Genomic DNA, 27688 nt, shown 5'->3' with positions numbered 1-27688 from the left:
AATGTATTCATGTTGATATTCCTAATGATCTCTTTCTGGGCCGTGTGTTGCTGTTTTCTGGTTTACTCTATTGTTATCCACAATGAGCTCACTGCTGGAATTGTAGTTCTGTATACTCAAATTATTACTCATCACATCTTTTAAATTAAATGTGTTTTACAGCATGGGATATGCTAGAAATGAGAATCAATTATTACAATGAAAAACACATCATTATTAAACTGGAAAATCAAATGAAACTGGATCAGAGCAGCTTCTGCGTTGATTCAGTTTATACAGTATAACAAACCTAATGTAGACCAAACTCCACTTTCAATACTTTTAGATGTGGTTGTAATTCCAAAAAACAGGCTTTATGTGACTGTATAATTCTTCTTAGATATCATACTGTATTTTCCACTACAGGCAGCAGTAAACATGTGATCGTGAGTTCCATACAGTAGATACTGTGTCACCTCTGGCTGGCCAATCAAACACATTCTTGCCTCTCAAAAGTGGAGCAGCTATCAGTAACCTTCATTTTACACAAGAATCTCACCACAATGGTGTCTTCAGTGTTTTTCTTCTGTCTTTTGTGCCTGTTATTCGGAAAAATGGGTAAGTTCCATTACTATGGATTCAGATTTTTGTGTTGTTAGGTTTTTACGTTTAACTGAAAAAGCATTTGTTTTTTTCTTTAATTCCACTATAGTTCAGATGACAGAGTCGCAAATGTTCTCATCTGAACATCAAGAGTCTCGTTTCATATCAGCTCAAGTTGGTGGAAAAGTGACACTAAAATGTTTATATGATGCTCACGTTTCTGCAAGAGTGTTCTGGTTTAAGCAAAATCTGGGACAAAAACCAAAGATCATCTCTCACTTTTTCAAATATAATGTGAACAACTCTTTTAATGAAGAGCTCAAGAACAACCCACGCTTTACACTGGATACACAAGATGGCAAATATCACTTGACAATCAAAGCTTTGCAAATTTCAGACTCAGCTACTTACTACTGTGTTCAGTATTCATACACTTTAACCTTTTTAGAGAACATCATCATCAGTGTAAAAGGTTCAGGTGTGAACATCAAAGCTGTGGTGCAGCAGTCAGCATCTGAGACCATCCAGCCAGGAGGCTCCGTGACTCTGAACTGTACAGTACACACTGGGACCTGTGATGGAGAGCACAGTGTTTACTGGTTCAAAGACTCAGACGAATCCCATCCTGGACTCATTTACACACATTTGGGCAGAAACGATCAGTGTGATAACAAACCCAGCACACAAACGCACACCTGTGTCTACAGCTTGCCAATGAGCAACTTGAGTGTTTCTCATGCTGGGACCTACTACTGTGCTGTTACCTCATGTGGACGCATCCTATTTGGAAATGGGACCAAGCTGGAGCCTAAAGGTGAGTAACCTTTTCTACCTGTTGCTCACTTTATCAGTATTTTTCAGTACAAGAAAAAGCTCTGTTTCTGGTGTCTTGCAGGCACGTTTAATTCTCATGGCTTGGTGTATTTCTTGAGCGGAGCTTTGACATTCAGCACCATCCTCAGTGTTTTACTGGGATACTTGCTGTACAAGACAAACAAAAGAAACAGACAGCAATCGACAGGTAAGTGAGTCTTTTAGGTAACAGCGTAGACTGGTTTTAGCTAAAGTTGGATTTTCAGTTAAATCAATTAAATCAATGTTTCACAAACAGAATCTCAAGCAAGATTTTCAGGCCCTGCAACAACAAGTTCGGAGGTGAATATATTTTTTTTAATGACTTGTTAAAGCGCTCTTCAACAAACTTTTTACAGTCTTCTGTGTTATGGCCATTGTTTACATCTGAAATCATGTTCTTATCTACTTTGTACACATTTTCAACAGGGTTACCAGCATGCTGACAGCCTTCATTATGCTGCTTTAAGCATTAAAATCCCCAAGAGATCAAGAACACAGAGAAACAACACCGAGAATGAATGTGTTTACTCGGCTATAAACAAATAAAAGATGGATATTTGTAAATCATGTAGTTATTTCTTTGAATCTCCTTGAAATGGCTGCAGTCTTATCTTGTTACATAGATGTTTTTGTAGTTTTATACTGGTTAAATAGGAATGATTGCCACTTAGGAACTGTATTTGTGATTTTACCTGTATGGCATACTGTAAATGTATGCTCTTTCTTTCTTTCTGCTGCTGTGGCTCAGGTGGTAGAATCTGCCAATTGGAAGATTAGTTGCCCAGGTATTCCTGTCCACATGCTGAAGCATCCTTCTCCATGACACTGGACCATGAGTTGCCTCCAATGTATCCATCAGAGTGTGACAGAGTTACAGAGTGTGAATACCAGAACAATGCTTAGTGAAGATAAAAGTTTTCTCTGAATATGCTTCATTAAATGTATAAGACTTCTTGTCAGGGGGGCTGGATCTCTGACCCACTATTTTTTGAGTTATTTTGTATTTTTTGATTACTTACGAGATAAAGTTCTGGGGTTGTTATTAGTTCATCTTAGTTTAAGTTTAGCCAAATTTGGGTTATCGTCAACGTCTCCTTGTTTTTGAGTCTTTTTCCGTTTGTCATGTGTTATCTCCTTGTCTATGTAGGTTTCCCTTGTGTCTCTCTCCTCTGTGTCCCTCTCCCTCTCTGTGTCTCTTGTGTCAAGCTTGCGTGTCCTAGTTCATGTCTCTCCTTGTTTCCTGTTTTATTTTGAAAATCTTGTTTCCATGTTCAGTGTGTTTAGTTTTGCTTCCCCTGTGGCGTCACGATCATTTGTGCCAGTGTTCAGTCCCAGTTTAGGTTTAGTTTCGCCCTCATTTCGCCTCGTCTTGTAGTTCTCTTTTTTTGTATTAGCTGTAGTAAAGGCTCGCTTTTTGTTGAAACATCAGGTTATTTCTCTGGTGTCTGCTTTTGGGTCCACTCCACAAACACACCAGCCCGCCCGGCTGTGACACTTCTAGAAAGATGCACTTTGAGTGGAAATTACCAGCCCATCTACTTTTTAGTGGGGTGGATTCATTGATAATATTCCACAAGTTTCACAAGAGAAATAAGTGGTAATTGTTTTTCCTTTGTGATTTTCAGGTAATTACCCTGCACATCCATTGATAATCACATAAATCTATTTCAGTCAGACAACTCAGGTTTAAATTATTGATTTATTACAGCAGCAGATGCCCCAAACTAACTACTCCTTACTAAAATGTTTGATATAGAGATTCAAACAATAGATAGCGATGCAGGGCAGCAGCAGCACTGACTGCCAGTTTGAGAGGATGTGTGTGAGGAATGTGCCCTGTTAGTGTGTGAACCAGTGAAAGGCTTCACCTTATGCAGCAGTAGTCATTTTAGTCTTCAGTTCACACTACTGGTTTATCTGGCTTTGTCACACATACGTACTGGAGGACAAATGCCATTCACCTACTCTATCCACAAATAACAGTAAAGTAAATTGACAAAGAAATCAGGCCTTTTAACCATTGGTGTACAGCCTACAGGGGAAACAGAATATTCACTTTTATTATAACTAGGATGAAATACAGTCTTTCAATTATTTCAATTTAATTCAATTATGACTAAATCATATTTGCTACAAGAGATCCAAGTACTTACCCAGGTCAGTTCTGTCATACTGATCATATTACAGGTGTGCTAATTGAAGAGTGAAAAGTGTTTATTCATGTATTGAATAGTAATGCAGAGAAACACTCAAACATTTAGTCTAAGGAGCTTAGAAAGAAAAGCGTCTGGACTTCTTTAAGTTGCTTGAAGGTGTTTCACCTCTCATCCGAGAAGCTTCTTCAGTTCTAGGGTCAAATGGTGGAGAGTCCCAGATTAAAGCCCTATGGGAGTGTCCCCCAAGAGGGACAATGGACCCCCCTCTTGATTCTCTACCTAATCACATGAGCCAAGGTGTGAGAACGGATATAGGTCACAATCAGCCAAGGTTTCCGGTGAACCCACTGTGAAGCCTAGCCCCACCCTATCATGTGATTTCCTGAGGTCAAAAGGCCCAGGATGTGAATGGGTGTTAGGGCGTCTGGGAAAGGATCTCAAAACTGGTTCATAGATGGCAGATGGTTGGTGTCGTAAACCACTACCTCTGTTCAAAGATAGTCGTTCACAGTGGACATAGATGGTTTCTTTCACTCCTCTTTCAAACCAAGTCCAGACGCTTTTCTTTTGAAGCTCCATAGACTATGACGACCTGGATCATTGTGAACCTTCACAGACACTCAAACATATAGCAGTTCTAGAAGTGCCGGGCGGGGGGGGGGTTGAGATGTTTTTTTGTAAGCCAGTGACCATATTTGCAAAAGAGAGTGGTGCTATGTTACAAGCTAGGTTAGTAATCTATAAACTTGTGGCAGAGGTGTGGTCTCTGGCTCTGCTGCAGTGCAGAGCTGTTACAGTGGGCTCAGGGGGCTGTGCCAGGAACGCTGATGGGGCAGGTGGAGATGATTGTGTTAGCAAGGTCTCCTTCCTTTTAGTGAAGCCGGCGACCTGAGATGAAGGTATGTCGAGTGTTTACTGCCAGGAAAAGATATTGGTGCCAAACCACAAAGAAACATTTCTGTGCACTAAATAAAAGACACCAAAACAGTCACCTGAATGCTGTGTGGGGTCCAGATCCTTCACAAAACTGTAGGGGTAAAATGCACAGATAGCCAAATAACAGGGAAATTAAAATAGAATGCCCACACAGCAGATCACTTTTTTTTTTTTATCAGATAATTAAAAAATAGAAAGGGAAAAAAAATTAAACAGTCACCAAAATCCCCCAGCACCACAGTTTGGAGAAGTTTAATTCAGCAACTCTAATTAGTGGAAGTGAGGCCTGTAGACAGTGAATAGCTACAATTTTCTTTGTCAGAAGTGTCATTGTGATTGTGGCTGAAGCCACTTACTAAGGTTACTGCATTGAAATGTACTGTACTGAGCTCTTATTGGTCAAAAAATAATAATTAAAGATACAGTACACCCAGTCACATCCATAACCACAGAGACTCAAAGACCATGATCCAACTAGTAACACTATCTCCAGATAGTCTTTTAAACACATATGTGGCGGGGCGTTCCATGCGGTGCCGTGCAGGGAAGGCGGATGCACCTGCACTGCATCCGCAATCATGCCCCGCTGACTTAAATATTGTACTGGGTCCCGTGTTTGTTGTTGTTGTTGGTGATATGTACGGCTGGCAGCGGGAGAGCTGCAGCCATTGAGAGTACTGTTACAGCAACCGTGTGCATGCTAATAAAGTATGCTGCAAAGCATGTTCATGCCATTGGGTCTGCCGTGGTGATTTACAACACAGTATAGTAGAATCTAAAACACAATAGCCAGTCGTATGAATCAGCTGGAACATAAAATTTGAGACAAGGTGGCACAAAGACTTTTTAATCAGAGTATAGGATCAGGTTAACTTTTGGGATACTTGTCCACACAGTGAGGTAGCAGAGCGTGTTGTTGGGCACTTTGGTATTAATGAAATTAACAACAGGTGCCCTGGAGAGGCAATGATAAGACAACCTCCAAAACAGGAATGGTTGTAAAGGTGGAGGCCACCAACATTTTTTATCCTCCTCATCTTTTCATCATATGATCACATGACTGAAGACCACTTATGGTTCAGGGGTTTTACTGCGTTTTGGGGGATGTGGTCTTAAACTGTTGCAGTTTATGCATTGTTTTCAGTAAACTGCATGTTCAAAAAATGTTTTGTCTCACTCCCATATTTTCTTGTTTCATGTTGAAGCTCTACTTGGAACCTTGTTAAGATCCAACCATGCAAAATATGATTTTTTTCCATTTTTCAAGTGGTCTTAAACTTTTGATTGGGACTGTACAATGATCCTTTCGGCAGGGCTCAGATGCTGACAACACAGTGCCACCATTTTTCTGTTTAGATGCATCAATGCAACGGCCTCTGTGGTTTTTAGCAGGATGTGCTCTTACCCTCACAAATATCTCACGACCAAAGGACCACCTAATGTAAAGAGCAAAAAACTGTAGTTTTCAACAAGTCATATGTACTCGATGCTACGGCTTATATGAGCTCAGAATACTGCTTTCACCTGGAATGCAAAGCCATTATTATATATATCAGTTATTATTTAACAAGCGGTACAGTGCAGAGTAAAATAATTTCACACAGATGCAGGTAAACTGAGTAAAAATGACCTTTTAAATTGCATTTATGCAACTTCAGAGCTACCATATTATTATATAGAACCTGAATGCTAAACACCAAAATCCGGGGTGCAAGGATTTATGCCAATATTCCTAATACTCATTGTTTCTGGACCCAGATGATGCTGTTTTTCTTACCTACGCTGGGCTCACTGCCATAGTCAGTATCCTACATACTAAATACACATTTTGAATTGAATGTGCTTTAATCACAGCATGGGATATGCTGAAAAAAGAGGTGAACTATTACAATAAAAAGAAGACAAAAGGACCTCAGCTTCTCCTTTGATCTGGTTACTATAACATATTTAATGTAGACCAAATGATTACGATTTATAATCTTCACACGCAAGCTTTATCTGACCATGTAATTCTTCTTATATCATACTACAGGCTGCAGTGAACACGTGATCGTGAGTTCCATACAGTAGATACTGTGTCACCTCTGGCTGGCCAATCAAACACATTCTTGCCTCTCAAAAGTGGAGCAGCTATCAGTAACCTTCATTTTACATGAGAATCTCACCACAATGGTGTCTTGTGTGTTTGCCTTTTGTCTTCTGTGCCTGTTCTTTGGCAGAATAGGTAAGTTCCATCATCACTCTCATTATGTCTTTCTTTTAAGGTGTTGTGAGATCATTATATTGAATTGATTCTACATTTGCTTTTTCTTCGATTCCACTACAGTTCAGATGACAGAGTCGCAAATGTTCTCATCTGTTCATCCAGAGTCTCGTTTCATATCAGCTCAAGTTGGTGGAAAAGTGACATTAAAATGTTTCCATGATGGTGACAGGTCTGCAAGACTTTACTGGTTTAAGCAAAATCTGGGACAAAAACCAAAGATCATCTCTCACTTTTTCAAATATAATGTGAACAACTCTTCTAATGAAGAGCTCAAGAACAACCCACGCTTCACACTGGATACACAAGACGGCAAATATCACTTGACAATCAAAGATTTGCAAATTTCAGACTCAGCTTCTTACTACTGTGTTTACTATTTATACACGTTAACCTTTTTAGAGAACATCATCATCAGTGTAAAAGGTTCAGGTGTGAACATCAAAGCTGTGGTGCAGCAGTCAGCATCTGAGACCATCCAGCCAGGAGGCTCCGTGACTCTGAACTGTACAGTACACACTGGGACCTGTGATGGAGAGCACAGTGTTTACTGGTTCAAAGACTCAGACGAATCCCATCCTGGACTCATTTACACACATTTGGGCAGAAACGATCAGTGTGATAACAAACCCAGCACACAAACACACACCTGTGTCTACAGCTTGCCAATGAGCAACTTGAGTGTTTCTCATGCTGGGACCTACTACTGTGCTGTTACCTCATGTGGACGCATACTATTTGGAAATGGGACCAAGCTGGACTTTGGACGTGAGTAACATCATGAGTGAGTTTATTGAAAGTAGTTCTAATTCTAACCTCTGAAATGTAATGTAATGAAAATCTGTTTCTGATGTGGAATTTATGCAGATAATGTTGGTGTTTCTCTCTCGCTTTTCTGGACTGGCGCCTTTGCGTTCACCTCCATCCTGAGTGTACTGGTGGCTTTCTTACAGTGTATGATGAGCAAAAGCTGTGGATGTAAATCTTCAGGTAACTAATGTTTTGTTTTTACCTCAAAACTTAATCCAGAATTTTGAATGTTATTTATATAAATTTTTTTTATGTTGCAGAGTCTCACACAAGAGCCTCCAATGAAGATGGAAAAGTAAGTTAATACCATTTAGTTGCCATTTAAGTAAAATCAACCTCTGGAGATATTAATAATATAATAAGATAATATAAGATAATAAATCTTTTGTTGTCAGGATTTCCAAGAGGCAAAAAAGTTCTTGTTTGCTCCTTCAAGTGTCAAGCTGGATAACAGGTCAAGAAGTCAGAGGGATCAGACCTGGACTGAATGTGTGTACTACAGTGTGAAGCTACAGCGATACACAGAGCAGTAAAATTAGACGTGTTTCATTTACTAATTAGACACAATGTTCTTGATGTTAACTGGAGAATTAAATGCAGTTTTTTTCTCTCATTGTTTATTTGTGGTGTGCAGCTAAAACATGCTTGAATAACACGCTTTCTTTATAAAGCATAATACTTTCAGTTTTTGGGTTTCGTTGTTTTCTGTGGGGTCATCTTCACAGTGTAATTTTTAATTTTGCCTTTAATGTTTTTTGTAACTTCACTGTATTTTGAATTTGTGTCTTGACAAAATGTTTTTTGTAAATCTTATGTTACTGAAGCTCAACCACAATAAAATATTTAAAAACCTTCAAACCTTGACTCTATATGTGTGTGCAAGTTCAGTCCAGTGATAACGCAGATTGTGTATGCATCGCTTACTTGGGGAACAACTGACACATGCACTATGGGAAGTAGGCAAGGCGGTTTTCTGTCCAGCCAACATACATTGTCAGATCGGCATACGCATGGCACAAACTGACAGCTATGTATGTTAGACGATACATGCAAAACTGCATTTCTCTTTTCAAAGAATACATTAAAAACTGCAAAACGTGTAAATGCACTGCAAACTGTGCAGCCCTGCAATTGTCAATATAAACACAATTTGCTTGCCCTAAAATAAACATCATTTACTCACCATTTGTCATCCGTATGCTGAACCGACGGCTTCTATTCACATGGTGGAATTATTCTGCAATGCACACACAAGCGAGTTAACGCAATGTCCTCATCTTTCCTGATTGTTTTTTCACTAGTTTTACATTTGGCCAGGGTCAGCAGTAATACATAATGTTATATGCTATACTAATGGTAGTGTGAGGTGATACCTGGAACGTAAAGGTTGCACAAGTAGTTCAATTCCTCCAGGATGGCACATCAATACATGCCATCGCCAGAACGTTTGCTCACTCCCAGCACAGTTTCAAGAGCAAGGAAGAGATTAGAGGAGACAGGCAGTTACTCGAGGATACCTGACTGTCATTAGGTATTGGGATGAAATACTCTGACTCATTATTAGACCTTACACTGGTGCAATGGATCCTGGGTTCCTCCTGGTGCACAACAATGCAAGAGTATGCAGGTACTTCCTGGAGAATGAAGGAATTGATACCACTGACTGGCCCCAACGGTCGCCTGACCTCAATCCTCTTGGACATTATGTTTCAGTACTTTTGACACAGCCAGGTTGCACCACAGACTGTCCGGTAGCCCACCGATATCCTGGTCCAGATCTGGAAGAAGGACACCATCCATCATCTCATCAAGAGTATGGCCCAGAATTGTCAGGCATGCATACAACCACGTGGGGGCCATACAAACTGCTGAGCATTCATTGAATTGCTGCAATGAAACTAAGGCAATGAGGACTGGCCTGCTGCATGTTTTTTCTTTTTCTTTCTTTTGGGGGTGTCTTTGTCACTACTACTAATGCAATGAACCATTCTGTTCTGATGCAGTCTGGAGGGACTTTCCCAGACTGGGTTTTAAATATATGGGTCTCAGTCATCCACTGATGTGTTTCAAAGGAAAGCAAAGCAATATGTTAGGCATTAGCTTCACTGCAAGAGCTGCTGACAGTAAGCCAGTTACAAGTTACAGGCATCCTAATTTTTCTTTGTTCACTCCTATAATCTCTCCTTCTCCTAAAAGGCAACTGTGCCCTGGTTTTCAGTTCACAAAACATTATAATAAGAACAGGCTGAGGGCTGAAGGAGTTGTGGCAAACTTTCATGACATAAGCTTCCAGAAAGAACTTGCTTTTGAATCTGTGTTCACTCAATTTTGATGCATAAGGCACTACTAGCTCTGCTGTTACTGCCTGTCAGCCTTTCAGTCATTACTGAAATAGCACAACATCTCATCACCTTTGCTATTTATTTTCTGCCTCTTTAAGTAGCCAGTTGTTGTTTTTAGGATAATGTTTGGGTGTTTGACTGAAAATAGATGGTACCTGAAAGAAATATCAGCTTAGTCATTTTCATACTGTTACCTGAATGTGCGCTGTACCATTCAGGTAACTAAGGGCATTGCAAGGTCAAATGCCTGTCCAAACTTACCATATTACATTTGCTTTTATCTCACTTCTACAATGAAAGTGAGTGGACATTTCTTTGTAGTTTTTACATCATCAAGTGTATACAGTGTATACAGACCTCATTACAGTCTGCCTCCTCTGGACAGCATGAGAAGTGTGTCAGTCATACTGTCACAAAGAGATCGATATCATGCGAACATCTAGCAAGTGCCTGATGCCTTACTGTGTCTCTTTTGTACACGTACTGAGTCTGTAAATGATGAACAGGAATAAGTTCCACTGTGTGTCCTCACTTGTGTTTACACTCTTTATAATGATCAGTTTTAGACTGAAAATATAAAAAACAAAACATGACACAATCATTATGGACCTGTCACTATGTGATTCTATTAAAGGAAACAAATCTCTGTGTTAAATGCACAGAAGACGCATTTCATCCTGGGGGCAGATCACATGACTTTGCAAAGACCAATCAAAAGCTGTCTTGTTTCTAAAGCGTGGAAAAAAGTCAATGTTCATTTCATTTAACACAGAGGTTTGCACACGATGACACCTCCCAACTTTGTTTTCTATGTGACATGTCTGATGTTGGGAAATGTAGGTGAGTTATGATTTTTTTTAATCTATCAGTGGTTATGACTGCTCCTCTATACACATATGTTAATGAAATGTTTCCTGTAAAATTAATGCTGTGTCTGCGTTGTCTCATTCCCTAACAGTTCGTTTGACTCACCAGAATTTCTCTGTAACTCATAAGCAAGAGAGACGGTTTATATCAGCTATTGTTGGTCAACGCTTGACTTTACAATGTTTCTATGAAGCCAACGATGCAACAAGGTTCTACTGGTACAAGCAGAGTCTTGGACAGAAACCGAAGCTCATCTCTACTCACTCTGTATTTAAAGCAAATGGGACTTTTCATGATGAATTCGAGAACAATCCACGCTTCACCCTTGATACAGAAATTGGGAAAAACCACTTGTATATAACAGACTTACAGAAGTCAGACTCAGGTACTTACTACTGTGCAAGGCGGGTTTCTTTAGTCCTAGAATTTGCAGAAGGCACTACTGTCAGTGTAAAAGGTTCAGGTTTAAACATCAAACAGCAGTCAGCATCTGAGACCATCCAGCCAGGAGGCTCTGTGACTCTGAACTGTACAGTACACACTGGAACCTGTGATGAAGATCATAGTGTTTACTGGTTCAAAGACTCTGGAGATTTTTACCCAGGACTTCTTTACACCCATGGAGGCAGGAACGATCAGTGTGAGAAGAACGAACAAACATACAACTGCAGTTATAACCTGCCAGTGAAGAGCATAAATGTGTCTCATGCTGGAACCTACTACTGTGCTGTTGCCTCATGTGGACACATACTGTTTGGAAACGGGACAAAACTGAACTTTGAAGGTAAATAACATTATGACTGAGCTTAGTGAAAGTTGTTTCAATTCACACTTCTAAAACCAAAACAATTAATGGATGCAAATCTGTGTCTGATGTGTCACTTTATGCAGATAATCGTGCTTCTTTCTGGACTTTCTGGAGTGGTGCCTTTGCATTTACCTCCATCCTGAGTGTACTGCTGGCTTTCTTACTGTGTATGAGCGATAACTGTGGCTTTAAACCTTCAGGTAACAACTGTTTTGTTTTTAGCTCACAACTTCTTCTAGAATTTTGAATGTTAATATATTTTTTTCTATGCTGCAGAGCCTCAAGCAATCTCTTCCAGAGCAGATGCAAAGGTGAGTTAATACTGTTCAGTTTTATTTTACTTACGGAAAAATCCATCTTTAGAAATACTTTTCTTAATACGTTTCTTGTTTTCAGGGTTTCCAAACATCAGAAAAGCTAATTTTTGCTGTTTCAACTGTCAACGGGCACAACCGATCAAAAAGTCAGAGGGATCAGACCTGGAGTGAATGTGCGTACTACAGTGTGAAGCTACAGTGGTACACACAACAGTAAAACTGGATGTGTTTCATTTGTTATTAAGACACAACGTTCTTCTTTTGAGGTTAACTGTAGAATAAAATTCAGATTTGAACATTTCTTTCTTTCATAGATTATTTGTGCTGTTTGTGGTGTGCAGATAAAACATAATACATGAATTTGTGGTTTCTGTTTTATTTGTTCGGGGGGGTCATAATCACAATATCATTGTTTTGATTTTTCTGCTGGTAAATGATTTTTGTAATGTTACTATATTCTAAATTCTTCTCTCAACAAAATGTTCTATAAGATTTTTTTGTAAAAAAAGATAAACCGCAATAAAAATTGGAAGACCTTCAAAGCTTGACTTTATATGTGTGTGCACGTTCAATCCAGTGATAACACAGACCCGAGTGACTGTTAGTGACAGTTGGTATTGTGTGTGTCAGAGAATTCAGCTTAACTCTAGATAATAAAGAAATGTAGTTGTTCTGGTACCAAATTAAAGAAATAAACTAGAGTTAATCTATTAAACTACACAGTACATGAATACAAGAAGAACATTCAAGCTCCACACTGATTGTCCCAGTATCATATAAAAACGTCACTTTTCAAATGAAATTTTTCACTTAAAGCTCTGGTTCAAATCAACTTTGAGACTGCATAAAACATCTGCATCTAAAAAAACATACATAATTATTTGTTTATTATTCATCATATTGAAAATGGAAGTGTCTGCTATTTGTATGAATAATATAATCTGATCATGCATAATATTATAAGTATTAACAGGTGAAGTGATATGTGTGAGTGTCATGATATTTGGGAGCAAGTAAACACTTTGTTCTCAAAGTTGATGTGTTAGAAGCAGGAAAAATAGGCAAGTGTGAGTATTTGAGTGAGTCTGAGTTGTGGGCCAGATTGTGATGGCAAGACAACTGGGTCAGAGCATCTGCAAAACTGTAGCTCTTGTCACGATTCGCAGGTGGTCAAAGCTCACTGATATATGTGGGGCGTGTAGGCTGGTCCTTTTGGTCCCATCCAACAGATGTCCTACTGTACCTCAAACTGCTAATCCTGGTTCTGATAGAAATGTGTCTGATTTCACAGTGCATCACATTTATCTGAATATGAGGCTGCACAGCTGCAGATCAGTCAGGGTGCCCATGTTGATCCTGTCCACTGCCGACAAGTGCCAACAATGGTTATCAGAACTGGACCACGAAGCGATGGAAGAAGGGCTTGTGTCTTAAATAAAACATCCTTTGTGTATTTTGACTTTAAACCCTGAAGAAAACTTGCATGTTGAGTCTCCTTGGCTAAGCAAACAATTACAGTCTGGTTTGATGAATCACATTTTCTTTTACATCACATGGACAGCCAGGTGTGTGCGCCTTGCTTACCTGGAGAACACCTGTCACCAGGTGCACTATGGGAAGGAGGCAAGCAAATGAAGGCAGTGTGATGCTTTGGCAATGTTCTGCTGGGAAATCTTGTGTCCTGTCATTAATGTGGATGTTGCTTTGAGACGTACCACCTGTCTGGCTGTTCTACCAGGTGTAACAATTAATTTTAACATCCAATTATCTGCCAAAACAGAATTTATGAAGTTAGCATTGAGTTAGCGCACTAGTTTCTGTCTAAAGATAATATAGCATGTTCTGACTGAGGGATTTTTGAGAAATTAAAACGTACGGCTCTGCTATCACTTCCGACATAAATGAAGACAGAAACCTAAACAGCAGTGATGTTTGTAAGATTACTGAAGTTGGGCTAGCTGGTATATAACGATGTGCTACTTGTTGGCTAGCTACACAGCTACGGTTAGCATAATATAAACACAGTTAAGCTGGAGGATGAACTCTGTAACTTTTTTCCACTCAATAAACGTTAACATGAGGGTTCCCAATGTTCAGGGACAAATGCAATCACATGGCAGGAAGCTGTAAATGGACAAAACTTCAGTCAGGAGAACAACTGAGATAATCCATCCACAATATGAAGTTAGTCATTAATATACTGCTGCATGGGCTGGGCTGAAGCTACATCGTAAGGTTTTAAAAACTGAGCTTTAAAATAATTAGTGGTAATAAAAAACAGGAGGACTGACAGTGATCACTGCTCTTTGTTAGGGGATTGTTCAGATTAAATAGAACAAGATACAAAGCATTAAAACATGTTAAAAACACAACAGCCTTAATGGACCCAGAAGCAGGGTTCATACGTCGTGAGTTTACAACTGTAAACATTTAAATATATGACAATGAAAAGTCTGAACGCTGCACTAGTCCTACACTTATGTTACAAGGACAAACAGGCACAGAAAGGTAACAGTGGTTGCATCCTGTCAAACACAGTGCCTTTTACCATCTTTCTATTTAGATGTGTCAGTGCAACGGCCTCTGTGGTTTTCACCAGGATGTGCTCTTACGCTCACACATACCTCATGACCCAAGGACCACTTGCTGTAAACACCCAACAAAACTGTAGTTTTCAACAGGTCTTGTTTATTTCATGCTGCAACTCATATAAGCTCAGAATACTTCTTTTATAAGGAATGCAAAACCATTATTGTATAACAGTGATTGTTCAAACAGCAGTAGCGTATAGAGTAAAATAATCTGACACAGATGCTGAAACTGAGTAAAAATGATATAAATTAAAAATGTAATATGCATTTATGCAACTTAAGAGCAACGATTTCCTAATCCTGAATGTTAAACATCAAAATCCTGTGTGAATGCATGAATACAAATATTCCTGATTATCTATTTCTGGACCCAGAAGTTGCCGTTTTCTTGTTTAACCTTCTATTATCTACAATGAGCTCACTGCCAGAATCAATATTCTATATACTCAAGTTATTACTCAACACGCTTTTAATTAAATGTGTTTTCATTACAGCGTGGGGTATACTGGAAATGCAGGTAAAGTGGTCTAATAAATAAAACTGATCAAGTTTATATAACATTTTTAATGCAGACCAAGTTGAATTTTCAGAAGTTTTAGATCTGATTATGATTCATAATTTTTAAATATAGGCTATGTCTAACCGTGTAATTCTTCTTAAATATCATACTGTATTTTCCACTACAGGCTGCAGTAAACACGTGATCGTGACTTCCATACAATAGATAGTGTGTCACCTCTGGCTGGCCAATCAAACACATTCTTGCCTCTCAAAAGCAGCACAGTAACCTTCATTTTACACGAGAATCTCACCACAATGGTGTCTTCAGTGTTTGCCTTCAGTCTTCTGTGCTTGTTCTTGGGAAAAATGGGTAAGTTCCATTATTATAAATTCATTGTGGAGTTATTACACTGAACTGAATGTACATTTGTTTGTTGTTTTTCACTACAGTTCAGATGACAGAGACACAAATGTTCTCATCTGTTCATCCAGAGTCTCGCTTCATATCAGCTCAAGTTGGTGGAAACCTGACATTAAAATGTTTCCATGATGGTGACAGGTCTGCAAGACTTTACTGGTTTAAGCAAAATCTGGGACAAAAACCAAAGATCATCTCTCACTTTTTCAAATATAATGTGAACAACTCTTCTAATGAAGAGCTCAAGAACAACCCACGCTTCACTCTGGATACACAAGATGGCAAATATCACTTGACAATCACAGATTTGCAAATTTCAGACTCAGCTTCGTACTACTGTGTTTACTATTTATACACTTTAACCTTTTTAGAGAACATCATCATTAGTGTAAAAGGTTCAGGTGTGAACATCAAAGCTGTGGTGCAGCAGTCAGCATCTGAGACCATCCAGCCAGGAGGCTCCGTGACTCTGAACTGTACAGTACACACTGGGACCTGTGATGGAGAGCACAGTGTTTACTGGTTCAAAGACTCAGACGAATCCCATCCTGGACTCATTTACACACATTTGGGCAGAAACGATCAGTGTGATAACAAACCCAGCACACAAACACACACCTGTGTCTACAGCTTGCCAATGAGCAACCTGAGTGTTTCTCATGCTGGGACCTACTACTGTGCTGTTACCTCTTGTGGACGCATCCTATTTGGAAATGGGACCAAGCTGGAGCCTAAAGGTGAGTAACCTTTTCTACCTGATCCTTACTTTACCAGTACTTACAAATATAGATAAAAAAAAAAGCTCTATTTCTGGTGTGTTGCAGGCATGTTTAATTCTCATGGCTTGGTGTATTTCTTGAGCGGAGCTTTGATATTCAGCTCCATCCTCAGTGTTTTACTGGGATACTTGCTGTACAAGACAAACAAAAGAAACAGGCACCAATCGACAGGTAAGTGGAGTCTTTTAGGTAACAGCTTAGACTGGTTTTAGCTAAAGTTGGATTTTCAGTTAAATCAATTACTTTGTGTTTCACAAACAGAATCTCAAGCAAGATTTTACGGTCCCGCAACAACAAGTTCAGAGGTGAATATATTTTTTAAAGACTTGTTAAAGCACTCTTCAACAAACTTTTTACAGTCTTCTGTGTTATGGCCATTGTTTACATCTGAAATCATGTCATCTACTTTTACGCATTTTCAACAGGGTTACCAGCATGCTGACAGCCTTCATTATGCTGCTTTAAGCATTAAAATCCCCAAGAGATCAAGAACACAGAGAAACAGCACCGAGAATGAATGTGTTTACTCGGCTATAAACAAATAAAAGATGGATATTTGCAAATGAGGTGGCCAACTTTCTTTATCTATTAGAGAAATGCTGTATTGGTGTCTCTTAGCATAGACATTTTCGTACTTTCATTGTGTTAAAATTGTAATGATACAAATTTAGGAACTTCTGCCCTCTGTTTGTTGTTTTTGTGATGTCAAGGATTCCCCCTTTCTTTCTTGCTCTTTCATTCTTTTTTTTCTATGTACCAATACATTTGAAGGAGATATTTAGTGATACTTTTCTACAAGTTTAATATATGAAACAATGTGCTTGTTTTATCCTTACTGGTTTTCATGTAGTTATGAAGACATTATGGACAAATTCACTGATGATCAAATAAATCTATTTTAGCCAGGTAATGCATGTTTGAAAGGATTGATTTGTTTCTGTAGAATACAGTAAAGGCTCCAAAACCACTGCTGCCCACAAATATGATTATGGGGATATGATATATGATATGATATGACTTGAAATTGAGGAAAACCGTGGGCCATGTCCTTCGAAGACCGAGAAGGCCGGAAGTACAAGGCTGTAAAATGGTCTAGCCTCTGATTTGCGTCACCAGCTTCTCTGTGGAGTTCAATAAACTCAACCGTCTGCTCCTTCCTATCTAAAATATAACAAAACACTGGAATAAATTCTTGACCAGCTCACACTTCAGTTTCTGTTTGACATTTATTCAGATGTGTAAAAACTCTAACCACAGCCAAACCGATTTACTCACGACCAACTAAAACACTGGAAAAAAAGCCAAACAATAACATTTTCAAGTTATCTAAGTGACTTATATATCATCATGTTTAACCTGGGAAGCAAAAGACTGCGGGAGGTTTGACTGTGGCGTTTGCTTTATTGAGCCTTCAACCCCTTGTCAGCTTTCGAGTTGGTGGGTTACACACATCTCCAAAAACATCAGAGCACTTTTGCAAATATGCGAAGTCTTTATAAATCGAGCGTATATTTGAAGTTTACACAGCTACATTCTCACCTGAAAATATCTTAAAAGTTTATTTTGAGATTCAGAAACAGTAATATTAGAACTAAGTAGCTGCTGCCTTTGTTTGGAAATGGGAATTGGCTGGGCGGTGCTATGAATTCTGGGATAGGTTGGGCAACAAAGGATACACCCGACCCATCCTTCAAATTAGGGGAAATGAAGGACGCATTTGTCCGCTGCATTTGGAGGAGTCTCCGAATTGAGACAGGCTGTGACGTAATCGGTCTAGAAAGGTCCAAAGGATGCGGCCGCTGAATTTGGACACAGCTTCTTTCTCCCGGTGAAAATTGCCTAAGTGTTTGTATTACTCCCTTCTTCCAGCTCCAAGTCACTCACCAAGTAGTAAGGACCCTTTGTGATCCCACTGTGAGTGGATGACGTTGACTATGATGTGGTGCCTTCAAACAGGGGAGGAGCCACACAAACATATCACCTAAACCTTCTAAAAGCATGGAGAGAGGCTGAAACAGCTTTTCTAGTAAGCCGGGTGAGAAATAAGTTGGACTTGCCTAATTCCACGATTCCCAACTCCCTCCATTATGATGACCATCTCACACAGGGTCAGAGAGCAGCTGTTGCTGCATTGCGACAGCCTTTTGCAGCTGTGTATCCCCCCTGACCTGTCATACCAGTGTCATGGAGCACCATTTTGTAACATGCCTTTGTGTGAGGTTGCATTCACAGCCCTATAGGTTATCCCAGCATAAGAGACAAATCATTGAGCAAAAATTGGCCGAAATGCTAAAAATGGTAGCAATAGAAGAGTCACACAATGTGTGGTGTAGTCCCATAGGTTTTGCATCGACTACCACAAGGAGTTTGACGTCTACCCAGTGCCTCGGGTCGACGAACTCCTGGACTGGTTAGGCACTGCTCACTTTTTCACAACATAGTATTAAGAGTCCACTTTCTCCACTCTTCTCCACACAATTTGTCACACTTCCATTCAACTTGATCGGAGCCCAAGCCACCTTCAGTGCTTCATTGACCAGGTGCTTTGTCCACATGCTGCATATGCTGCCCCCTATTTGGATGATGTCATCATTCACAGTAAAACCTGGGCAGAGCATGTGCAGTGGGTGACTGCAGTCCTGGATTCCTTGAGGCAGTCGGGGCTCACAGCCAACCTGAAGAAGCATCCCAAGAGCAAAAATGAGGCGAGGTAGTTTTTGGAGTTGGTTTGTGCCTGGCTTTGTGTCCAGAGAGGTGGAGCAGCGGGTTCAGGGTGTAGTGTCAGGGGAGGCTGACTCACACAGCTGACCTCAATTATCTGATGATAGAAAACTCGGGAATGCATTTACCAAAAGATAATCATACAAACACTGGCACTTATTTAATCTTATTTTTTTATAATCTTTGTTAAACGCATCTGCGGTTATTAACATAAATTAGACTGTATATAGAGATGTCTAAGGGACTAAACTTAAAGGGGACATTAGCTAAATTAAATAACATCTAATTTTTCCTTTGCATGCTTGACATGTCTGTAGCAAGCATGACGGACCCCACCACAAAGTTCGTACACTTCGGCACCTTTATTGTGTTGCTATTACTTACAGCACTCGGCTGCAGCTGCACTTACACACAAACAACAATGAACTCAGGACCCAGTTCATTCCTTTTATGTAGGTGAGCCGTGATTGCTGATGGAGTTCCACTCCCCTGCAGCTGCGCCACAAACCATGCCCACCACAATGTCTTTTCTTAAATGTATTCTGATTGCAAAGTATTTGGTTTTCAGCTGCAAAGAGACTCATTTGGCAGTCCATAAAGAATGAATTGTAATCTAAAAATGTTAAAGAATAAAAAAAAATTGTCTTCCATACCATACGTTGGGATATATGTAAATGGTTTTTTTTTTCTTAGCTCATTTGCAATGCATGAAGTACTACTAGCTCTCCTGTTACTCCCTGTCAGTCTTAGTCCTGACTCAGACATTCAAAGTACAATGATTTACTCTTTCCTCTCTGTGTCAGGTTGTGGTTTTTGGGAGGATGTTAGGGTGTTAGTCTGACCAAAAATAGATGCTACCTGAGAGAAACAGCAGCAAAGTCAATTTCAATAGTGTTACCTGAATGGCACTGTCAGTACCCTTTAGGTAACACAGACATATTACCTACAGTCCATTTCAAATAACAGTAATGGCAACAGACCTTCCAAAATAATAAGAACACAAAACACAAGCTACATGTTAACATTAAAGTGGCTTTTAACATAAAGAGTTACCATGTTACATTTGCTTTTATTCTCACTTCTGTGATGAAAGTGAGTGGAAATTTGTTTTTAGTTTTCACAGCATCAAAAAAATGCATACAGACCTCATTACAGGCTGCCTCCTCTGGACAGCATGAGAAGTGTGTCAATCATACTGTCACAAAGAGATCGATATCATGCGAACATCTAGCAAGTGCCTGATGCCTTACTGTGTCTCTTTTGTACACGTACTGAGTCTGTAAATGATGAACAGGAATAAGTTCCACTGTATGTCGTCACTTGCGTTTACACTCTTTATAATGATCAGTTTTAGACTAAAAATATATTTTTAAAAAAACAAAAAAACCATGACACAACCTTTATGGACCTGTCGCTATATCATTCTACCAAAGGAAACAAATCTCTGTGTTAAATGCACAGAAGACACATTTCATCCTGGGGGCAGATCACATGGCTTTGCAATGGCCAATCAAAAGCTGTCTTGTTTCTAAAGAGTGGAAAAAAGTCAAGGTTCATTTCATTTAACACAGAGGTTTGCACACGATGACACCTCCCAACTTTGTTTTCTATGTGACATGTCTGATGTTGGGAAATTTAGGTGAGTTATGATTTTTTTTAATCTATCAGTGGTTATGACTGCTCCTCTATACACATATGTTAATGAAATGTTTCCTGTAAAATTAATGTTGTGTCTGCGTTGTTTCATTCCCTAACAGTTCGGCTGACTCAACAGAATTTCTCCATAACTCATAAGCAAGAGAGACGGTTTGTATCAGCTATTGTTGGTCAACGCTTGACTTTACAATGTTTCTATGAAACCAACGATGCAACGAGGTTCTACTGGTACAAGCAGAGTCTTGGACAGAAACCAAAGCTCATCTCTACTCAGTATGTATTTAAAGCAAATGGGACTTTTCATGATGAATTCGAAAACAATCCACGCTTCACCCTTGATACAGAAATAGGGAAAAACCACTTGTATATAACAGACTTGGAGAAGTCAGACTCAGGTACTTACTACTGTGCAAGGCGGGTTTCTTTAGTCCTAGAATTTGCAGAAGGCACTACTGTCAGTGTAAAAGGTTCAGGTTTAACCATCAAAGCTTTAGTGCAGCAGTCAGCATCCGAGACCATCCAGCCAGGAGGCTCTGTGACTCTGAACTGTACAGTACACACTGGGACCTGTGATGAAGATCATAGTGTTTACTGGTTCAAAGACTCTGGAGATTTTTACCCAGGACTCCTTTACACCCATGGAGGCAGGAACGATCAGTGTGAGAAGAACGAACAAACATACAACTGCACTTACAACCTGCCAGTGAAGAGCATAAATGTGTCTCATGCTGGAACCTACTACTGTGCTGTTGCCTCATGTGGACACATACTGTTTGGAGAAGGAACTACTCTGAAATATAAGGGTAAGGAACATTGTGACAACAAATGCAATATTGCGCTAATAAAACTCTAAAAAGTGCAAAAAAAATTCTGAAATCCTTGTTCTGGAATTCTGGGTCTTTACAGACAAGAATAAATCTCACTTCTTGGTGTATTTCTTGAGTGGAGCATTGGCTTTCACCTTCACCGTGGTAGTTTCTCTGACTTTCGTACTCTACAAGATGAATAAAAGAAAAAGCTTCCAATCAGGTATGGACCATTGGTGCTACTTACATCTAACAGCTTGTATTCGTTTATTTGGCTTTTCAGTCAGATTTCAATTGTATATATTTCACATTTAGAGGCTCAAGCAAGATTTTCAGCTCCCTCTGTAGAGGTATGTTTCATCTGTTTAAACAATTTTGCAATTTAAATAACATAAAACACACATTTTTCACAGCACTTTTTATTAGAAAGCATTTTTTGATATACATTTCCTTTTTTGACAGAATGCTCATACAGACAACCTCCACTATGCTTCTATAAATGTTAACATTTCCAGAAAATCAAAGAAAGAGAGGAACAGCAAGACCGAATGTGTTTACTCCAGTGTGAAGCAGTAGGACTCGTCCGAAATCTTCATGGTCCATAAGATGTAAAGTACATAGAATCTCAAGTGGAGTGTCAAGTGGACATTATGTTATCCTTGTGATAACACTGTTTTCTATCCACAACAGTGCACAATCTCTCTGTCAGAAGTTAGATCGATAGATAGATAGTGACAGAAAGTGGCATTATAGGACGAATTTCAACATTGCTGTGTATATAATGAATTTTCATGTCTATATTTTGTCAGAAAATAAAAATTGAAACACCTGTTGTTTGATTTGCACAACCCTTCTGCAGCTTTGAAAATGTAGGTTTGTCAGACATTTTTTTTTGTTTTTCAGAGTGTGTTCACTGTTCACTGGAGAATATATATATATATTTATATATATATATATATATATATATATATATATATTACTTAACAATATTTGTTTTCACTGTATTAAAATTGTAGGCAGTTTATATTATGACTTTGGATGATGTGTATAACAGATAATCCTGTTAGTAATGGAGAAGAACTAGAGAACACTGAATAACAGTTATTCAATCTTACAACTAAAAACCTTTAATTTCAAGATAATAGAGTTTTCAACAAAAGAAAGTTGTGATGTAGAGTGGCTCGTGTGCTTTAGTGCAGAGCAGTCACCATCAAAGCTCATTTTTGTGGTGCAAGTTTGTCTGACTCTCCCTTTGTTCTTTGTTGCAACATCCTAAAACTTAGAGTGTGAAATGCTGTGTTTGGTTAGCACTGCTCATTATGGCATTACTTTGCTCTTGTCTGTTCAAAACATATTGGGCCTCACTTCCTGGTATTTGTATGAAATCGATACAAATATCACTTGGAAATTAACCTGTGGAAAAAGTGAGCTTGCATGTAAAATTATAGTTGGATTTCTGAAATATGTGCACCATCCTATTCTGTACTATAACACGTCTTGCTATAGTACAGGTAAAGTAATTTATAAAATATTTTTCCTTTATTATTTTTCAATGAAAACTGACACAGTAACTTTTATATATATGTTTACTGTAAAATTCTGATCTGATATTTGAGTGGGCCGAGCCAGCCCGGTCATGTTAGGCTGACCTGTGACATCATCAAGTACACTCGTGTTCAAATTGTACAAAAATCATGCTACGTTCTCAGGAAGTCCGGACTCCCGTGTGAACTTATGAAGTTTGCGAGAACATGAGTACAGAGTTGCGTACGTGAGTATTGAGAAATGGCCCTTAATAGAGTGGGTCTACATGTGGTGATGCTAGCATTAGCCATGTTAGCACGTTAGCTTCAACAGGTGGTCAGGCTGAGTCCACAGGCGCAATAATAGTTATGATGTCTAATGTGTGTCAATTATAACATGAGGTATTATTTCCTTTCCTAAAGCAGTGTTTCTGAGGTGTCGCAGATCAATTATGGTTCCTTTAGTGCCACAACTAGAACTATGGAGATACCAAAAGCCCATGTTTGTATATGTAATGAGCTTTGTGAGTTGCAAATCCACCGTTAGTTATTATGTTATAGATGTAGAATTGGCGTGACATTGTACTGATGTATTCTTTACACTCTTTATTGTCCATGATTGAGCTTCTGTGAGCAGGATTTTGTTGGTATCCATCACACCAACCCTCTGCATCCCTTCTTCACCACATCCATTAATTTTCTCCCAGGTCTTCCTGATTTTGTCACGCCTGTTGGCTTGACAAAAGTCAACAGACAAAACTGAGACATAACTGTTAGGTCTAATTGTTGAATGTTGCCATTGTGTTTCTTAAATTTGTACAGTCTTAGTTCAAGCAGTATTATCAAAGCCATTCCTTTGATCCTGAGCACCTCTAACCACTCTGTGTTGGGGGAGGTTTTATTGTAGATACATCCTATCTGAAAGATCTGTTTCTTGTGTTGTAAGCTTCCTGCTTTTATGACCCTTTTGGTCAGCAGGAGGTCACACAAACGCACCCCCAAAACACACACACACACACACACATTCCTACTTACATACAGAAGTTCACACATATACATACAAAGCCTTGTCTTAGAACTATGTGGGCGTTGCTTTGCTGTGTGAACTGTCTCTCAATAAAAGGCAGCAGGAGGAGGCCATCGTCGGGGTCATTTTCGTGCTGGACACAGATGAGGCCTCCCTTGCACAAGTAATCGATTGATCGCTGACTGTCTTGTTTTCTTTCATGATGAATAAGTCTCTATAAATAGCGGGTTTGTGGGAACAGACCCAACAATAACCGTCTCAGTTTTGTCTGTCTAACATTTCTAATCTTGTCCATCTTGGTCATTCCCAATGTAAAAATGTGCATCTCGAACTTAGCCACCACAATCCCCCCGCCCAACTCAATTACTCAAACACCAAAAACATAGTAAACCCAAAGACTAACAAAACATTTACTTGCATATGTTACATAGTGTGTTACCAGTGGTGCCCAACCACTTTCAGATAGCTTGCATCTGTTATTCTTATTTTCTGACCTAAACCATACAGTGTCTTCCTCAGACATAAGTAACCGATAACTGTTGTTATCATAAATATTGTTGTTCATGTTCAGGTTATGTCAATATGGTATACAGTACTGTGTAACTTCTGAAAAGCCAATCAAATGCAAATATCTTCTATCTCAAAAGTGAAGAAAGGGTTGACAATATTTTAACATGATAGTATCTGCAGAGTTTTACCTGAGATGTTTATTCCTGATAGAAATGGATAAGTTTTTGTGTTTTTGAAACTGCAGTGATATGAATATTCTCATGGTTTCACTGGTTTCTGATGTGTATTTTCTTTATTTTTATTTTTTTACTTGAGCTCAGAATAACCTGGGATTGTCAATCACATAAGCACACATTTTCACACATTCAATAGATTTATCTACCATGTGGATAGAGGTCCCATATAGGCAGAGACTGTGTTAACTCCATTCAAAGACCATTCAAACCCACAACCTTCTTCCTGTGAGTTGGCAGTTCTTTCTACCAGAGAAAGAGGAAATTGCAACAAGCACAACAATGAAAAGCATTGCTCCATATCTGAATGTGTGCAGCCATTAACAATTACAACTTGTCTAGAGTTTGTGGTTGAGTGGTGTTGAATAACCTCATGATGTTATTATACTTAGAACTTAGAACTTCTAAGTATAATAATACTAAGTTCCAGAGTATCCAGAGTCATATGGAGTGAGAATGTAGCACTGTTTACAACTAGAGATGGACCGATCCGATAATAAGTATCGGTATCGGTCCGATACTGACGTAAATTACTGGATCGGATATCGGAGAGAAATAGAAAATGTAATCCGATCCATTAAATATCAAAATAGCACCTCACAAAACTTGCGACATGCACGTCGGAGCAGTGTGCTCACGTGATAGAGCGGCTGTGTGTATTTGTAGCCTCGCTACCAATCCGGCATTTCATCTCCGAGGAAGTTATCCCAGAGAGAAGTAAAGCAAGTGTGTAAGTTCATCTCTGAATGTTTGTAAAGCATTCCCATGTTAAGCTTAACAACCGATATATGGAGCGACTGCCTCTCTCTCCCTCTCTCTCCTGCTGCTACTTCAATCCTGAAACTGCTTAATGATCAGCTGATCGGCTTTTCTGTCGCGAGTCCATCTCTCTTGTTTGTTTATCGCCCACTTCGCGTCAGAAAGAGGAAACCAGCGGCTGAACAACAGCAGCACGTTTAAGCTTGATAAGCTGTTGTTAGAATGTATTTATATTACTTTCTACACCAGGATCCTTTTCTACATAGCTGACGGCTGGTAACTGTGCAGAGGCGGATCTAGCAAAGTTTAGCCAGGGGGGCCGATAGGGCATGAACAGGGAAAAGGGGGCACAAAGACATACTTTTCTTTCTTATTTTCATTTAAAATGTCTAGCTTTTAATAAATAATTATCTGAATCTTACACCCAAAGTTTTAATCTCATGTAAAATGTATAGAAGTCCATTACTGTATACGTATAGTAACTATTAAGTCTAATATACCCTAGTAAGCTATAGTACGTTTTCCTTTGGGAAGGTACCATCTGTGCAGTCTGCAATTCTGTTGAAGAAAGATGTTGAATCTATTTAAATATTGTAGAAAAATAATTGATTTCTGTGCATTTTTTTTTCACACTGCATCAAATTAAAGTTGATTACATCGATTAAGCATCATGAGGTGCAGGGTGGGTGGTTCCCTATTTTTTTTTTTTTTTTTTGCTGGGAGTTTTAGAACCCTATTAGTTAGGTTGCTTACTCTTTAAAATACCAGAATAGGGAGGATGGTGCAGGTTTAAGTTTATTAGATTGATCAGTGTTGCTGAACTATGAAATATTTTGGGTGCAGTGTATTTTTTGCATACAGGTATAACAGAATAGCTTTAGTGTATGTTTTTTAACTTGAGTATGAACTCATACAAAAAGCAGCAAGATATTAAAAAAACAGTTTTATTGATTAAAAAACACACTATATCGGATTCATATCGGTATCGGCAGATATCCAAATTTATGATATCGGTATCGGACATAAAAAAAGTGGTATCGTGCCATCTCTATTTACAACATCATTGACCTCTGTGGGAGTAAAATTTAGGTAGCTGCTCTCTATTGTGTTGGTACATGGCATTGAAGAAGTGGAAGAATTATATGTAGATAAGCCTCTTAAATTTCTCTAACTAGAAATATATGTTAAAAAAAAAAAAACGATTTTCAATTTTTTTGTAGTTTATTGCACTTTTTGGCAATTTATGTAATTACTATGCACTTAATGCATACATATTATTAAAATTTGGGCTATAATGGTTGTATTGATGTATAGCAACTTGAAATGCTCCCAAAAATGGCACTACAGCATGTAAAAATATAATATAAGCTCTGGCGGACTTGGTTCTATGGTAGGTCTTAAAGGGTTAAGGATATCTTATCCCTCAAAACTGTAAATAGAAAAAAGGTGCACAAAATAGTTTCCCACCACAGGAAATTTATTTTGAGTGTCTTCATAGTTTTATTTTTGAAATACACCAATTTTTATATACTGCAGGAAAAACGAAAATAAATATTATAGTACAAATTTGCAAAAAAGCAGCATATGCATCAAAGAAGTTTGATAAACATCAGCTCGGGTATTCTACCATTGAAAAGGAGACACTTGCTTTGTTGTGGGCCTTGCAACATTTTGAAGTCTATATAGAGTCAGGTCAGAGTTCAGTTCAGGTATTCACAGATCACAACCCTTTAGTTTTCCTCTCTAGAATGTATAATCACAACCAGCGGCTTATGCGTTGGTCACTGATTATTCAGAATTATACCCTCAATATCCATCACAAAAAAGGTTCAGAAAACATTGTAGCAGACGCACTCTCCCGTGCTGTTTAGAGATGTCACCAAACCCTGGGTTTGGTTCTTAAAGGGTGGGGGTGTTACGTGCCAAGAGATGTGGCTTGGCTGTTGTGTTCTGTTTATCTTTCAGGTGTCAAGCCTCCTCCTATTGGCCAATTCGAAGATAATTGGCATGTGTCTATTGGCTGATCTGGGGCCAGTTGGCCAATCACACGCCGAGGATCACTATAAATGAGCAGCTCCCTGGCCAGCTGGTGGCTGCTGGCTTCTGCTGTGACAAATGTTTGCAAACAGGCTTCTTTGTATTGTGTGTGGTGGGAGGCGGGACAGGTAAGCTGGGGTACCCTATACACTGGTTGCAGGTTTTAAACTGTTAGACACACCAGGTTATGC

General features: G+C 39.0%; 4 protein-coding genes across 8 annotated transcripts; all 4 read left to right on the top strand.

Annotated features, from left to right (window-relative positions):
• Nucleotides 1-493: 493 nt before the first annotated feature.
• Nucleotides 494-2859, top strand: LOC109195390 (uncharacterized). Its single transcript, XM_019347395.2, has 5 exons — nt 494-597; nt 692-1396; nt 1478-1603; nt 1694-1737; nt 1864-2859. Exons 1-5 carry the CDS (start codon nt 543-545, stop codon nt 1981-1983), a joined length of 1050 nt encoding a protein of 349 aa, XP_019202940.1. The 5' UTR covers nt 494-542; the 3' UTR covers nt 1984-2859.
• A 4001-nt stretch (nt 2860-6860) lies between these two features.
• Nucleotides 6861-8135, top strand: LOC109195279 (immunoglobulin kappa light chain). The gene is made up of 4 exons (XM_019347266.1): nt 6861-7560; nt 7660-7782; nt 7863-7897; nt 7998-8135. Exons 1-4 carry the CDS (start codon nt 6861-6863, stop codon nt 8133-8135), a joined length of 996 nt encoding a protein of 331 aa, XP_019202811.1.
• Nucleotides 8136-10719: 2584 nt separating this feature from the next.
• LOC100712390 (immunoglobulin kappa light chain) lies at nt 10720-22257 on the top strand. 4 transcript variants are annotated; one of them, XM_019349709.2, is made up of 5 exons: nt 10720-10784; nt 10903-11595; nt 11703-11819; nt 11896-11930; nt 12016-12450. In XM_019349709.2, the coding sequence occupies exons 1-5, from the start codon at nt 10730-10732 to the stop codon at nt 12151-12153; spliced, it is 1038 nt and encodes a 345-aa protein (XP_019205254.1). In that variant the 5' UTR covers nt 10720-10729; the 3' UTR covers nt 12154-12450. The 4 variants fall into 4 exon arrangements, with proteins under 4 accessions (XP_019205254.1, XP_025761957.1, XP_025761956.1 ...); XM_025906172.1 differs by lacking the exons at nt 10903-11595; nt 11703-11819; nt 11896-11930; nt 12016-12450 and adding exons at nt 20704-21405; nt 21509-21631; nt 21724-21758; nt 21871-22257 and having other exon boundaries at nt 10725-10780; XM_025906171.1 differs by lacking the exons at nt 10903-11595; nt 11703-11819; nt 11896-11930; nt 12016-12450 and adding exons at nt 20704-21405; nt 21509-21631; nt 21724-21758; nt 21871-22257 and having other exon boundaries at nt 10725-10784.
• Nucleotides 14974-17121, top strand: LOC109196205 (uncharacterized). 2 transcript variants are annotated; one of them, XM_025906170.1, is made up of 6 exons: nt 14974-15044; nt 15214-15398; nt 15479-16183; nt 16271-16396; nt 16487-16530; nt 16651-17121. In XM_025906170.1, exons 2-6 carry the CDS (start codon nt 15344-15346, stop codon nt 16768-16770), a joined length of 1050 nt encoding a protein of 349 aa, XP_025761955.1. In that variant the 5' UTR covers nt 14974-15044; nt 15214-15343; the 3' UTR covers nt 16771-17121. The 2 variants fall into 2 exon arrangements, with proteins under 2 accessions (XP_025761955.1, XP_019205260.1); XM_019349715.2 differs by lacking the exon at nt 14974-15044 and having other exon boundaries at nt 15180-15398.
• Nucleotides 22258-27688: the final 5431 nt, after the last annotated feature.

The sequence above is a fragment of the Oreochromis niloticus genome, linkage group LG3, assembly GCF_001858045.2.
Source record: "Oreochromis niloticus isolate F11D_XX linkage group LG3, O_niloticus_UMD_NMBU, whole genome shotgun sequence".
In the NCBI taxonomy this organism is placed as follows: Eukaryota; Metazoa; Chordata; class Actinopteri; order Cichliformes; family Cichlidae; genus Oreochromis; species Oreochromis niloticus.
Note: the sequence above shows the minus strand (reverse complement) of the source record. Positions and strands in the feature narration are given on the sequence as shown.